This window comes from Herpailurus yagouaroundi, unplaced genomic scaffold, assembly GCF_014898765.1.
Source record: "Herpailurus yagouaroundi ecotype Mexico unplaced genomic scaffold, PumYag 67700, whole genome shotgun sequence".
NCBI lineage: Eukaryota > Metazoa > Chordata > Mammalia > Carnivora > Felidae > Herpailurus > Herpailurus yagouaroundi.
This window is the reverse complement of record NW_024420499.1, coordinates 5,442,210-5,458,768: the sequence shown is the minus strand read 5'-3', so window position 1 is coordinate 5,458,768 and position 16,559 is coordinate 5,442,210. Positions and strand designations below refer to the sequence as shown.

The 16,559-nt window shown below is 40.5% G+C and overlaps 1 protein-coding gene and 1 pseudogene across 3 annotated transcripts in view; one reads left to right on the top strand and one right to left on the bottom strand.

The window, feature by feature from the left end:
- Positions 1-16,559, bottom strand: part of GUCY2F (guanylate cyclase 2F, retinal) — a 112,016-nt gene that overhangs the window by 61,770 nt on the left and 33,687 nt on the right. For all 3 annotated transcript variants that reach the window (XM_040468371.1, XM_040468372.1, XM_040468370.1), the window contains exons 4-7: positions 14,787-15,141; positions 13,316-13,400; positions 9,333-9,429; positions 4,285-4,416 (exon numbers count right to left, since the gene is read on the bottom strand). In XM_040468371.1, coding sequence (XP_040324305.1) covers positions 4,285-4,416; positions 9,333-9,429; positions 13,316-13,400; positions 14,787-15,141 — 669 coding nt within the window. The remainder of the gene's footprint in view (positions 1-4,284; positions 4,417-9,332; positions 9,430-13,315; positions 13,401-14,786; positions 15,142-16,559) is intronic.
- LOC121025788 (uncharacterized) lies at positions 7,781-7,880 on the top strand (annotated as a pseudogene).

Sequence of the window (16,559 nt, the reverse complement as noted above, 5' to 3'; positions counted from 1 at the left end):
AATGTGAATAGCACCCTCTTAGACATGGTGCCCTTGTTCAGTGCACAACCTGAACATCAGTACTGAGACTCTGCCAAAACCCAGTACCTGATACCTTCTTCCTGGAGTCAGCCATATTATAGACATGGGTTAGCCTTCTCTCTGACTTATTAGCTTTTAGAAAGAGTTAAGTAGAGCTTTTTTCCCAGCCAAATCACCAAATTTGAGAGCTGGAAAGGGTCTTGGATATCCCTATTCTAATCTATCCATATTTTGATAAAGAAACTATAGTCCAAAGAGATTAAATGACTTGCCCAAGGTCAGAAGGCTAGGTAGTAACAGGACCAAGGCCTTCCACTTTCCACTTGATTGCTCTTTTCTCTCATGGGCTTTCTTTGGGTTGGGGGATTTGTGTGTGTTTGTTTTAAGATTTAAATAATTCTCACAAACTTTATAAGCAAATTTTAATTGAGACTCTGTGTGTCCTACTTCATGAATAATGAGGAAACGGAAGAAAATGGGCAGGTTTTATCTTCACCACACATACACTATTTGTTTTGTTTTGTTTTTGTTTTAAGAGAAAGAATGATAAAATAGTTCATTCATCATTCACTTTTTAATTAAGAAGAAGAAACATCAAACTCTACCCACTAAAGTTTTTAGAAGTAATTTAAAGTCCATCAGTTTTGCACTAAGGCCATGGAGCATTAACTAAGAGTCAAGAGAACAAGGTCCTGGGACACCTGTGTGGCTCAGTCGGTTAAGCACCTGACTTCAGCTCAGGTCATGATCTCATAGTTCATGGGTTTGAGCCCCACATCGGGCTTTATGCTGACACCTGGAGCCTGGAACCTGTATCAGATTCTGTGTCTCCCTCTCTCTCTGCCCCTCCCCTGCTCGTGCTCTCTGTCTGTCTCTCAAAAATGAATAAATGTTAATAAAGAAAAAAGTTAAAAAAGAGAATGAGGTCCTAGACCTGGCTCTGCCTCAAACTCAGGGGTGACCTTAGGGAAGCCACTTAATCAGCCTGAGCCCCAGTTTTCTTATTGAAAGAGCTGGACAATTCTGTGATGAGAGAGATGGTTGGTGGAAAGGAGAGGGGGGTGTGAGAGAGAGGTATAAGTGATATAGAAGAAAGTGGGAAGGCCTCCTGGGTGGCTCAGTTGGTTAAGCATCCAGCTCTTGATTTAGGCTCAAGTCATGACCTCATGGTTTGTGGATTCAAGCCCCGAGTTGGGCTCTGTGCTAACAGTGTGGAGCCTGCTTGGGATTCTCTCTCTCTCTCTCTCTCTCTCTCTCTCTCTCTGTCTCTGCTTTCCTGTGATCTCTCTCTCTCTCTCTCTCTCTCTCAAAATGAATAAACTTTTAAAAGAAGGTGGGAAAATAGAAGAAAAGAGGCTCTGGGAAAGGAAGATGCATGGGGAGGGTGTGCAGTGGAGAGACAGAAATGAGACAAGGAGGAAAACACAGGGAGAGGCTGAGAGGCAGAACGAGTTGGAGATGAAGGGGGAGGATAAGTTCAATAGGTTCTCGCCTAGTGTATCAGGGTTGCATTAATGCCTGCCTCACCCCTCTCCCGTACACTGTGGGGGCTATTAGAGCGGATCATGACATGTTCCCACTGTATCTGCAATTCACATTCTCTCTCCCCAGCAGGCTGCTCATCTGGCTTTCCTCTCTTATCCCAAAGAGAATCTATGAAATAAGGGCTGATTTTCTGGTGCAGTTCCTAAGATTGTGCATCTCTGTGCATAATCCAAGTGCAAATTTGTGTCAGTGTCGCACAATGTTATGGCACATCCTAGAGAAGGCTGCCCTTTGCTAGTATTAGTCGTCTGCTACTCCAGGCATGTTATCTGGAATGTGCAGATCTTCCAATAACAATTCTTTTGAAAACCTGATTTATTTTAAATAGAAACTAGATAACGAAGCTTCTTTAAAATACTCCTAATAGAGGACCGTTTCAGAAGACACACTGAACTGCTTTGTTTGATCTGTTGATTCAATTAACTTACACTCCCTCCCAGAGTCCTCTTCAGCCTTTGCCAGGCAGTTTTCCAGCTTCCGCTGTCTTCCTTCGCACCCTGCCATCAGCCTAATCTTGACTGCATGGTGTGGTATTATTCTCACTAACAACCTCCTTTTGTGCAGATAAAGGCCCCCTTTGGCCTATACAGTTCAGAAATACTCATGATCTGACCGACCAACAGTCATTTATGGGAACTAACTCAACTTTCTGCCTCTTTCCGAAATGGGGAAATATCTGACAGATTCTTAAAGGCCAGTTACCTCCAGAGGTTTACTTTTTCCCTTCTCAATTCTACACTATAACCTTCCATCTCCACTAAATAAAACATACCACAATTCAACACATAAATTCTTCTACAGAATCAGGGAATCATAGCATATCTGAGCCAGAAGAGGCCTTAGAGATCTCTTAGTCCAGCAATTCCCAGCCCTGGCTGCACACAGGGAACCTTTAAAAAACATACCAATGCCAGAGGTGCCTGGGTGGCTCAGTTGGTTAAGTTTCCAACTTCTGCTCAGGTCATGATCTCACGGCTTGTGAGTTCAAGCCCCACATAAGACTTTGTGTTGACAGCTCAGAGCCTGGAGCCTGCTTTGGATTCTGTGTTTCCCTCTTTCTCTCTGCCCCTCCCCTGCTTGCACTCTGTCTCTCTCTCTCTCTCTCTCTCAAAAATAAACATTAAAGATTTTTAAAAAGAAAGAAAGAAAGAAAAATATACCAATGCCTGAGCTTACGCCATAGAATCAGAGTCACTAAAGATGAAGCCTAGGCACAGGTACATTTTTCAGTTTCACACGGAGATTCTAATGAGTAGCCAAGATTAAGAATTTAGTTCCATCCCTCATTTTACAGATGAAAAACCTAGATACCACTTTAGATTATTGAGCATTATTTCAGAATGTTAGAGGTGTCAATATCTTCATAAAGCCGTCAGCTCACTGAATTTGACATTCAAAAGCTATGTAGGGGTGCCTGGATGGCTCAGTCAGGCATCTGACTCTTGATTTTGGCTCAGGTCATGGTCTCATGGTTTATGAGATTGAGCCCAGCATCAGGCTCTGCACTGACAGCACGGAGCCTACTCGGTATTCTCCCTCTCCCTCTCTCTGCCTCTCTCTTTCTCTTTCTCTCTCTCTTTCTCTCTCTCAAAATAAATAAACACTTTTTTAAATCTATGTAATTATCTTGGTTTTGGTCTTTGAGAGAGTAGAGCTGTCAATTCCATAATACCGCAAGCTTACATCTGAAGCAAATCTCCTCTGATTAAATTAGCTTCAAGGCCAGATCCAGAGGATTCCTGCTACAAATTTAAGTCAAAGTACTCAGGTACACTGAGCAAATATACATCATGCCGATCTTGGTGTTTTAGGCCTCTGTCAATTATTTAGCCAATGGAGGGGAGCACTCACTTGGAAATTTCAATATGTTGGACTATCTAAAAACTAATTCTGTCCTGTTTTGGACTTTCTTTGTAATTACTATTGAAGTTGAAAGTGTTTGCTGCTTTTGGGAGTATCTTCAAACAAAACAAGGAAACCACACTGGGAAGGCATCACTTAGGAGGGACTAGTTTCCCTTTTACCCCCTGCTTAACTCTTTCCTGCTGAGAAGAAACAGTTCATCTCTCCAACTGATGCAAGATATGTTCTGGTTGCCAAATTCCAGTATCTTAGAACAAGGGGTCAGGGGTGGCCTCTTAAAGCTTGAAAGACAGAAACTTAAGTGAAAATTTTCAATAAAGATTTCCATTTCACACAGCAGAAGGTAACCCATTACTCCAGAAGGCAGCACAGTCTGAGAAAAAGAAATAAATAAATGATTTTTAAAAGATTTCAGTAATAGCCAAAGATGACAGGCATCAGAAGAACAACTAGAATTTGAAGCGTAGGGTTTGCCCAAAACTCTACTCTACACAAACATGTTTCTAGACACTCCATTGCAAACCATTGACTGAGGAAGCCATTTCTTCTATTATTACACCCATATCTCCTAGAATGAGTGACATGGTTAAGTATTTAAATCCACCATTTTTTCACACGCACAGTAAATAGATGGACTCGAAAGATTGATGAAGCTATATAAGTAACTAGATTAGTTGCTGAGGAAAATCGTTGTCCAAAATGTAAGCCAAACAAGTCCAAAAGTGGATAACAAACCAAACACTGGAAAGAATTACCAAAAGCCTCAATATTTTCACCCAAAGACTAAGTCGTAAATCACTGTCTCATTTTAAAACCGAAGAAGGCAGCAGATTAGATAGCTCTTGGATATCCTACCTCATAAATTGCTATGTTGGAGTTTTCATAGGTAGCTGGAGTTAGACTCCCTGAAGAAAAGGAGAGCCTTGGGGACCACCCACTTTGGACTTCTGAGGTGACCTGGAAGCTTACACTGGCACGACTTCCTCTCTGTGAAAGGAGTAGGAAAAAAAGGTTATATGATTTAGGACAAAACATTAAGCTATGGTATAGATACTGTGCTTATCTGGCAATTCCTTTTCTTTTTTATTCCTCAGAAAGTAACTATATGAGTTGAACTCTGTAAACATAAGATTAATTTTTCCTATCCCCCACACAATTTTTTTTTGGCTAGGATTGCTACCATGTTCACCTCCATATACCACAAAAGAAAGGTAAATGTTTACAGGCACTTCCATCTCCTAGAGAGGATTAGAATCATAGATTTAGGGGGCAAGAAAGAGTGGCAGACACAATTTAATCTGGGACCCTCATTTTATAGACAAAAATAAGAAGAAGATAAACATCTCACATTTTGAAAAAAAATCAGTAGCAGAACTAGGACATAATCCCATCCTTCTGGCTGTCAGGCCTGGCTCTTTTTGCTATACCATCTTGAATGGCATCCTTCTTTGTACAGGCAAGATTAATGGCAGAAGGTATCCCAGAAGGCAATAAGATGGTAGAGAGTGAGTAGATCATCTGCCCATGATTTATAAGTCTGATGCCTAAAGAGACCAGATTCCTTATTCCTTGATTTGTTAACTTGTCCACATAAGTCTGGTAAGAGAGGACTAGGAAGTACACAGTCGAATGACATGAGGAAGAGTTATCTGCAATCTGTGTTAACCTTTAAAATTGAACATCTTTGTCCCCACCTAAACCAGCAGACTTATTTCACATGAAAAAATAATAAATCAACAGGTTCCTCCTTTTCTCCATGTGTCCAAATGTGCCTTCCTTAGAATGACAGCAATTCAGAGATAGCAGTTATATTTGGTATTGTCTAGGCTAGTGACCGCCTCCAACTCTAATACCCTCATTCTGCGAGGAAACAGAGACCTAGTGAGGGATATAGGGACTGGAAGAAGAATGTGATGTTATAATTCCTGATCTCGTGTTTTTTTCTAACACATCGTGCTTCACATCTAACACTCTTGCTTGCCAATACAAATTAATCTTAAGTACTTTCACATACTCTGCTCCTAATGGTCTTTGATTAACTGAAGATCGCCGGTTGATTTAGCCCTGGTTTAAGTTAGTTCTATCAAGATGGGACTATCACAAAGGTCCAAGGTAATAGCAAACTATACCCAGCCCCTAATGTGTTGAAATCCCAACAGCTTGCTATTTAGACAAGATGTAAAACTTGACTCTTCACATAACCCTTGCATAGACCTGAACTCTCCTCAACAGAGCAAGGCCAGGGAGGAATCTACTTCTCTTTCATTCTTTATTTTCATATCTCAGCAGGAGCACCTAGATCTGTATATTGAGACTTGGACCTCTCCATGAAGGGGCAAAGGAGAAAGCAAGAGTATCTGCCAAAATCCACATACATTTGGGCTTCAGCTTTACTTCCTTCTAAAAACTTCCTTCCCTGACCTGACTTCTACTGACCTGCCAATTTTTCTAGACTGAATTAATTTTATATTCACCAAGAGTTTACACTTTCAGACATTCCATTTGGATGGAATTCTTGGCTTGGCTTTGTGACTGATTAGACACAGCCAGCTGCAAGTTTGTGACTACACAGCAATTAAGGAAAATGTATGCTTCCCCTACCTTTTCCCACCAGAAACTCTGACACAAGCCAAATGCCAAAAGGGATCTGGAGGCCAAGAGCTGTGTTCTAGGATAATGCCATCCGTTTCCACTTGGACCAAAATAGTGTAAAATAAAAGAAGCATTCCCAGAGTGCCTGGGTGGCTCAGTCAGTCAAGCATCCGACTTCAGTTCAGGTCATAATCTCTTGGTTCCTGGGTTCAAACCCCTCCTCAGGCTCTGTGCTGACAGTGCAGAACCTTGTTGAGATTCTTTCTTTCTCCCTCTCTCTCTCTGCCCTCCCCCACTTGTGCTTTTTCTCTCTCAAAGTAAATAAATAAAACTTTTTAAAAAAGAATCTCTTAAAAAAAAAGAAGAAGCATTCCCTATGAGGCTATCAACCCCTGTTGCTATTCATTTTTCTCACTCATATGGTGAAAAGTGGTGATGATTGGGTGTGGGTTTTTTTTTACTCTCATTATATCAAAATTTATGCACAAGTAGAAAGAAAAGATCTATCATAATGAACAAAATTTTTAAAACTTAAGCATTTTGTTCATCTGAAGGTAGTACTATTCTGTTAATTATGGTGATTTTGTGAGAACCGGCATGAAACCCAAATATGTTTTGTGTCTCAGTAGGAAAGAGAGAAGGCACAAGTGGAGGTTTTATAGACTTTGCTGGACTACTGAAAGGCCTATACAAAGAGGAGGCTAATTCAGCCCAAAATTGATTTGTGTTTGTTGTTCTAACACTCGAAAGCCAAAACATGTAGGCAATTGACATGAACTGTCATTCTGACATGGATACCACCAAAGAAGGAGGAATTTTAAAAATAGGTTTATTGCTTTTGACCATAACTTTGGTACATTGGCTACATTTGAACAATGACTTCTCATCATCTGCTTTTACTACTGATTCCCCACTTCTGGACAAAATATTTTGTCTTAGAATTGAATACTTGTTTCCTTAGTATGGGGCTATCTATTGGGATTGTTTCAGAACTGGCACTTTTGGCATCTACCCTTTCTAATTAAGGTGGGAAATTTCATACAAGGCATATTGAGAATGGCACATCCAGACAAATTTGAGTGTCATGAGTCCCAGGGTCCTCTGGTGGCTTCAAAAATAGAGACTAACATCAATGCATTTTTATGACATGAGGATGGAATGTAGCTTTCAGCCACAGTGATAATGTTGGCTTTCAGTAATACATTTCCAGGAACATGATATCAACCTTACAAAAAAATTGGATGATTTAAACAAGTAAGAGTTAGGGTTGTAATTGAGAATTAAACTAAACAGCTGAATGTTTCATCTGATCCCAGCTACACAGCCAACTAGTTAGAGCACACCCTTCAGTGTCACATTTAGGCAAATGATCAGTTTGGTCACAGAAATAATTATTCTCTTATCTGGTACACTGGTTCAGCTAAAGTTAATAAATAGCACATGGGGACAATATGATGTGTTCACATTCTCTCCTCACATCCTGCTACCACAATACTAGAATTTGAGAAAACTAATGTCTTCATTTTAGCCACATAGACTGGGCACAAAGAGGCATACTCTACCATCACTAGATATAGTTGACAAAATTCTTCCCTACACATTCTCTTTTTCCAAGCTTTGGTTGATGCTGTTTTCTCTGCCTAGGATGCCTACAGGGGCCAGGAAGGTAACTATAAATTGATGAAATAGGCTGAGTAGAAGATCATAGACAGTGATGGGAACTGTGACAAGCTGCACAGAGCATGCTTCTTCCAAAAAGATCACTGGGCCTTTTGGCTAAGGTCAAGTGTAGTATCTGTAGTATCTGTTCTTATCAATTTAATGTCTGATACGTCTTCTATTGAAAAAGGGCAACTACTACTGAGTTCCAGCTAATTCTCACAATGATACCCAAGGTTAACAGATCTTCCAACCTTTAAAACCACCCAGGGGCGCCTCGGAGGCTCAGTCAGTTGAGTGTCTGACTTCGGCTCAGATCATGATCTCACGGTTTGTGAGTTCAAGTCCTGCATCCAGCTCTGTGCTGACAGCTTGGAGCCTGGAGTCTGCTTCAGATCTGTGTCTCCCTCTCTCTCTGCTCCTACCACCCCCCTTCTCAAAAATAAATAAACATTTAAAAAACACCCAGAAATCCAGATTTTTATTCCTAATCCCACAATATCAAGATACTGGCTACTATTGTTTATGACTATAAGGGTCAAACAAAACTGGTTACCCATTTGTGACCTGTGACTTAGACAAGTCCTATCCATCCTTGTTGAAGATCCAGCACCAAAGCTGGTCTCTAAAACAACCTTCATCCATTGATATGTCTCCTCTGAAGTTTGCCATATTTCTAGTGTCTTTTTGCGCAATATGGCAGCTATCAACTCTCTTGTGAGGTATAATTTGTGTCTCACTTAACAGTAATTTCTTTGAAGGCAGGGACCACATGCCATCTCTCACAAAGCCTAGCCCAGGGCCAGAACATAGTAATGGACATTCAGTGAAGAGGGCTAGTTAGAACACAATCCCGAACATAACAGAACCCTCCACGATTCTCCATTGTCTTTCGCTGGTTGATTCATTCACCAGACTTTTACAAGTACCTATTATACTATCAGCATATATGTCGGGTGCTATGGATGAACATTAAGAAAACATGTACCTCTGCCCTTGAGGAACTAGCAACCAAATGTTGAGCTCAGATATACAAAGAAGGGCTATACTAAATCAAAACTACACTATTGCTCAAAGTGCACTGCATCACTTCCACAAAACTGTTCTAAGATAGCACTATCCAGTAGAAATGTAACCTGAGCCACATATATAATTTTAAGCTTTCCAGTAGTCACATTTAAAAACATGGCAACGTGGGGCACCTGGGTGGCTCAATTGGTTAAGCATCCAACTTCAGCTCAGGTCATGATCTCATGGTTCATAGGTTCGAGCCCTGTGTAGGGCTCAGTGCTGACGGTGCAGAGCCTGCTTAATATTCTCACTCTCTCCTCTCTCTCTTCCCCTCCCCCACTCACACTTTCTCTGTTTTTCATAATAAATAAAATAAACTTAAAAAAGTAAAACAAAACAGGTGAGATTAATTTTAATGATATGCTTTATTTAACCCAATATATCCCAAAGTATTATCATTCTGATGTGTAATTAATATATGCTTTTCATTTAATGAGATATTTCACAGGTTTTTGTACTAACTCTTCTAAATCCTCTTATAGCACATCTCAATTCAGACTAGCCACACGTTCAGTGCTCCATAGTCATTTGTGGCTTGTGGATACCACATTAGTGCATCAAGAGAAAGGGATGCTCCTTACCTTACTGCCAAAGTGGGGATTAATAAATGTCACATCCTCCAAAGTCAGTAGAATTCTGTTGGGTCCTTTAATCAACTGGATTTTATTTATACGACGCCTGAAATAAGCATAAAATCAGAGGGTCAGAGGGGGCTGAATATTTTTTTGAAAACCCAGGACAAATTTGCCCCATGATAGAAATTGTAGAAATATACAGGATCATGGAGAGAATAACCACACGTAGATCTCTCCCTTACTACCCACAGGAAAGAGAAACTGCAACCCTGTTTCTCACAACTTGCAGAGTTACAAAGAGCGAAAGAGAGAAACGAAAATGGTATTGAAAAGGCATCAAAAGGGGAGGGTGAGGATGCTACATGGAGATGGTAGGTCAGACTAATAAAATGGTGATCCCTCATCAAGAGCACATTCAAAACAATACCTCGTAATACTTGTATAGAGCCCAATACCCTTTCTCATATGCCATAGTATATATCCTAATAATACCCAATCCAAGAATCATTCATCTCCATTTTATAGACACAAAAACACATTAAAGAAACAAAACAAAATTAGGCAAATTGTGAGATCCCCTAGCCTGAAGCAGCACTGGGACTCACTTAAGTCCTTGGTCCCTGGCTGTGGGCCCAGATTTCTGCCCACAAGACCACTTGTCTTGCAAAGTTGCATCTATGCGTTGCCAAAGCAACAGGTTGAAAAGTGGAAAAATGCAATCAGTTGGTTGCTTTGTCTACATGATTCCAAACAAGTGGGCTGACTGGGTTTTTTTTTCTCTTTTACTGAACTGGTCTCTTGTCTGAGCATTACACAGACACAGTTTAAACCTGATTCTCTTCAAACATGCCCATTAATTTGCAGCAAATGTAATTATTTCCTACAAATCAATTACTAGACACATAAGAGTTTATGATGCCTTACCCACACATCCAGGTAGGTCATCTCAGTTGAGCTGACCCGGCAACTCAAGGACCCAGAGGGTACCTTGGATTTAGTCTGTGTGGTTGTTTTCTTCTGTTTTGTCTTGGGGCTCTGACAGCAACAGTTTGGCTTCACTTTTTCCGCAACCCCTTAATGGTCACCCTGTGGAATGTTTTAAAGCTAGCTCCAGAGTGGGGAAAACAACCACTGAATCAAAATGCTTTGTCAAGTTGCTCTAAAGAACTCTGCAATGTCACTGTAGTTGTAAGCACCAGCAACACGGTTTTTCTCAGCAATTCCACTGGTTTGTAAACAAACAATTAATGTGTTTCTAATTGCCTGCCAACAAATATGTCCCTTATCACTCTGGGAGCTTCTACCCTGCAGAGAAAATTAAAAGAGCCCTGTAGTGAATTCTTGGGTAGAGCACATGAATCTTTTGGCAAAGTAAAACATCGCTCCCTAACTTATCTATTTCATATGTGTAGTGAATTGTCTTAAGGCAGGCACACCTGTAAAAATAACCATGCTCCAGAGCACACTCCAGTAGAAAGAGAACTGGACTCCCAGTCCACAGACCTGGGGTGTAGTGCAGATTCTGTCATTAATAAGCCAGATGACCTTAGATAAATAATTTAACCTCTTCATGCCCCTGTGTCTTCATCTGTCTAGCAGGATAATAGTTCTGCATTACCCGCTTTATAGAGTTGTTTTGAAAATCAAATGAGATAATGTATGTGAAAGTGCTCTGAAAAGCATGAAGCACCATGAAAGTAGAAGAGCTCATTATTATCATTATCATCATTAGTATTACAAAGCACTGGAGAGCTTTATAGAAAGGCGAGGCAATCTGGTTCAGAGCAGGGAGAAAGGAGAAGTTCAAAGAATGCTTTGTTTTGGGGTGGTTGGGTTCTTTGCATGTCTTTCCTTCTGAAAAAGAAAAAAAACTTAAACAATCAAAACACACAGAAAGGGAAGGAACAGAGAGTCACTCTCCTGCAAGTAATCACCATCTATTACAGAAACTCATCAGACGCTCAGCTCTTCTGATTGCAGCCGTGGTGGGCAGAGAGAGGGAGGAAGGCAGCAAAGAGAGGGCATCTTTTGTCCTTTGTTAGCTGAAGAACCACTGACCAAGTGGCTCTGGCAAATGATGTGTCTCTCTCCCATCTCTGAGTTTTCTGTGACCACTTGAAGTACCAATTGTCTCAAACTCATTTTCCTCTCCAATCATGTCCCTCTCCAATCATGTCCCTCTCCAATCATTTTCCACTCTAGTCTTCTTGGCCCTTCAGCCCACAAGCTCCAAACAACACCCCTCATGGTTTTTAGACTTGTTTTTCTTGCTTTCCAAAGAATTGCAGATTGAGCTCATTATTCTAAGCCCAAAGAACCAGTTCATTCCATGGGAAAGACCAGGGAGACCAGTCATGGAGGGTAAGGTGGGAGGTTGACTGACAAGTAACATAAGCAACTGAGTGACTCCATTTTCCACCTTGCCATGGGATGTTTTGGCATTAGGTAACCAGAGCCCATTACTCTTCAAATCTCCCTAGAGAGAGGAGCTTTTAGATTGGATGGCATTTATTTTCACTAAGCATCTAAGGATGTTAATTCAATCCTTTAGTCTTTGGCAGCAGCTAAATTCAATACATTAAATTTCTGTTCTGAGCAGGGATATTTCACAGTCACAGAAATTAAAAGAAAAACTTCCCTTGAACTAATGTCTTTATCAAATATGTTTTAACAATTCATAAGCTACATACCACTCTGTATGGTTTTATCGAGTTTCTAATATGAGGAGATTGAATAATGGTTTTTCACAGTGATGCCAACATACTAAACACTAAGAGTTAACACCTGTTAGAGTTTCAGTCCAGGATTTCACAGAGTCATTAGAACATCAGAGCTGGAAGGGCTCTTAAAGATCACTTAATCCAATCCCTTCATTTTACAAATGAGAAAATTCTGGCCAAGAAAGGTTTAGTGTCTTGTCCAAATTTCCACAGCTTCTTAGTACACTCTAGACATTTTTTTTTCTTGGAACCTGCTAAAATAGCTCCACTCTGTTCCCTACCAAATTCATGTCATATTTTTGTCAGGACCACTCTTGCAAAGACATAACAAAGGTGTGGTTAGTAGGATGGAAAGGGTAAAATGGGACAGTTGTGGTTGATTTCATTTTTTACTTTCCCCAAATCATCTTAATATGGGGAGGGTTCATCTGTTAAAATGTGAAGGTTATAAGAAAGGAGTGATGTATGAAGCCATCTTCAACCATTTACCCCTGATCCAGAATTAGTTCATCAGAGTAGTTGCTCGCCTATCACGGACTCTCATGGAGGAAGACAAAGACTTGATAATGATGGTGTTGATGATCCGCTAGGATAGCTTTTGTCCAAGGAAGAAGGACAGTACAAACCTGGAATGTGACACCTTGAGCAAAAGGCATGAGTGGCAAGGTGAGGATTCTGGGCTCCCAACAATCAGCAGGAGAATCCATGCACCTGGGAAGGAGGGGAGACTTGACCACTTGCTGAGCATCCACTATGAGTCAGGTATTATTCCAGGTGTTTTACTTACTTGGGTTTATTGAATCTCTGCTATGATCCTGGGAGTTAGGACCATTATTCTGAACTCCTGGATTCTAGCCAAAGTCTGAGCAATTCTTAGAGCTGGTTAAAACATCCCAATTCTGTTTTCTATTTGTCCATACATTTGGGGGAAGGAGATGGGTATAGGAGACTCTGCCAGTGGAAAAGGAAGCACAGCTAGGTAGTAAACCAGCTCTAAAATACTAATTCTCTTATTTCACAATAGTGTTGAGAATTAGATCTCCTCACAGGCAACAACACTGACAACACAGCTGAGGAAGTTATTCTTGGCACCATGAAAACACTTCACTCTAAATGGGGCCAGTAGGGATGGTAAATCACCATGGAAAAAAGGAAAATCAGTGAGTCATGTAATGAGGAAATTGTACTGAAACATGACTTCCAGGAAATAAATATTACCAAAGCCATTATGGTCTTGTACTTTCATATACAAAAAGAACAAAAATGTACCTTATAAAGTAAGCAAATCCATTAATAGACAACAGGGCTATAAGCAAAGCGAGACAGACCATCACGGCAAAGGCAGGGTTGATGCCTGTAGAGAACAAGAGGAAGAATGGCATTATCGCAGAAAGGCTGTAAATAAAGGGCACCACGAAGCAACTCCTCATGCTTTCTGGTGACTCTAAAATCAAACCACATCTACCTAATTCCATTTTTCTACAGCACAGTATGTCTTGTTGACTTCATGGACACAGAAAGCAATTTCACTGTTCTGAAGCAAAACCACTCACCACTCTGACAATAACAAATCACATGAATTAAGCCTGACCCGGGTGTTTCTTTGGAGGAAAAAGTCCACGAATGGAAAACTTTGAGTACCTTAATTTAAGTTGGATGGCAATAGAGTTATTGAGAATAAACATGTTATCTCACCTGTGAAGGGTAAGTATTATGTTGTCTTCATAAAATAAAGGAACTTTTAAATTCACGGGAGCCCATAGACCTCGTGAGTTATAGATGAAAAACGTAATAGCACTTGTCCTTCAAGGGTGAGTCTGTTTTTGATAATTAGTGTTTCATTGAGATGTAAATTGGCCTCTAGAAAACCTAAACATTTGGGAGGATTACTAAGATTTCAGAAGGAACTAGATGATGATGCTAATGAAAAGGTATTTGGGTGTGTCATGCTCAAGCAAAAGACAAATTGAAGCCCATTTCAAATAGATGCATTTGGTTTTAGAAGAGTGTGGTGTACACTCACATAGGAATAATATGGGTCCTTCTAAAGTTCCCCCCTGGCTCTCAGAGATTTGATGGACTTTCCACTCTTCCTCAAGCTAGAGGAGTTCCATCAGTCAATCAAAGTGCAAGTATTTATTGGATGCTGACTGTGTTGGGTGGTGGGAGAGGCTAAGAATTATTAGCTATGCCCTCCAGGAGCAGTATATTTGGGAGGGGGAGACACAATCAATACACAAGAAACAATTGAAAAGCAATTTTGTGCTAAGCTGTGAGGTACAGACTTTTAGTTCAATGAGAGTTCAGAGAGGAGAGGGTATAGAAATAGGATTTCTGTGGAGGGACCTGACTGACAGGATTTGGATGCATCAGGGAAAGGGTAAATAATCTTTCTGGCAGTGGAAACAATCACAGGTCATAGTCAACAACAGACCAAGGAGAAGACTCATGCCTTCCTCCTATTAGAAGAACCACCTCGGGAGCCCCCAACCCCTCTTAAAAAGAGGGGGGGGGGGGGTGAGATTTTTAAATCGTGCATGATTATTTGAGGCTACAAAGTACCTCTCATTGTCCTCATTATTTTAAATTGACTACCTGGAATGCCAAGATGTTTATCTGACCTGAATACAAATGACTGATTCTATGAGTGTTCCAATATTAAAATGTGCCTTCACTTAAAGAGGTTCCCTGGTAACCCAAGCTGAGCCAAATTGACTATCAGTGATTTTCCATTCCTTACCTCCTTGACAGATCTTCCCTTCTGCAAACCAGCATTTTGCATCTGCTTGAGGGGGCCTGCCACCAGGGAAGTGAATGGGGGTCCCTCTGAACCGTAGCAGCTCCGTTTCCATGTCCACAGTGTAAGTGCTATACAGTTCCCATTCTTTCCAGTTGGTGTCCAGGATTACATATTCTGCAATTCCATTTCCGTTTGAATCTGTCCTTATCAACTGGTTGAATCCATAGAACTGCATGTTTCTGGAATGCTGAACCAGGCTGGCAGCACTAGCCTGTCCATTTTCTTTCATAGCATTATTCATGGCTTGTGCAATAAAGTAAATTGAATTGTAGATGGTTCCAAACAACGGTGAAACCTATTTTTAAAAATTACAATTATCTTGAGCTCTGGTCGCCCTAGAGCAATCTCAGAGTGTATTCCAAGCCTGTGTTCATTATTATGGGCTGCACATCTGAATGTAGAACTATGAAGACCCAGAGGAAAAAAAACAATTGTTTCAGAGGACTTGCTTGGTTTCTCCCCTGAATTTTTCTGTTATTTTCCCCCAGGCCTTTACATCTTTACATATATCAAATATGACAATTTTATGAGCAAACCAAGTAATACACAATATATTTTTATGCTTCTAAACTAAGAAAGTGATATAGAGTTATAAAGGGCACTTAAAAAAAAAAGAATGGAATCAGCAAGAGGCATGCACAGGAAATTTACCACGTTAATTACCGGTGCATTATGCATGGTAAAATCATTTTACTGACACTACTAGAGTGGTAGGTGTGTGTGGGAAGACTGTAAATAATGTGTCTCCACAGTCCATGTCTGTGTCCTGTCTTAGTCCAAAGTGGCTATTCTCCTAGACACATGCTCCTCAGAGGAAGTGAACACTAGAATACAGTTTTAAGCACATACCCCCACACATACACATGCAAACATGCATCCTGACACATATGCACCCACAAACACAGAGCCAAATGTTGCAACATATGGAGAATGCGGGTTTTAATCAAGCAACCTTTTCTTCATGTTGGTGTCCAAAGTGGCAAAGCTTTGGTGAGAAGCCACTGTAAAGCATTAAGGCTTCCAAGGTGGACAACATGACTTTGCCTGCTATATAAACATAGTAAAAGCAACAATACTCGTGTACTATGCTCAATGCACTGATAATTAACCTAGTAAAAATTTTTTGGAACAAACTTGTATTTTTATTCCAAAAAGATAGGGAGAAAGAGAGAACAATCCCTCCCTCCTTCCTCCCCCCACCCCACCAGAACATGGCTTCATGGTTTTCCATAACATTTCATTTCTAGGATGGAGTTCAATAAAGCTATGGTCATGCCATTTTACCAAGCTTCAGAGAAAGCTGATACTTGCTACTTTGGTTTCACAAGATCTAGAAAGCTATCCTCCTAAAACAACCTTCATCTGAATAAAAGGGTTTAAAATTGAGTGAATCATTTTCATGTTGGAAATACAAGTCAAGATGCAGAGAGGTACAGCAACTAGCGAGACACTGCTGTGCCTCGTTAGTGTAGAGCAGAGGGTTTTCAGTTACCCAAGTAGTGTCAAAAACACCAATGCCAGACCCAACCCAGATCAACAAAATGAGACACGTTAGGTTTGGGACCCAGTAATCACTATTATTAAAAGCTCCCCAGGTATTCTAATATACACAAAGGACTTAAAACAACATAGAAGAAGACACACTGGCCTGTGGTTTCTTCCTAATGCCAGGATGTTGGGCAAGTCACTTATTATCCACTCTCTCTGGGCTTC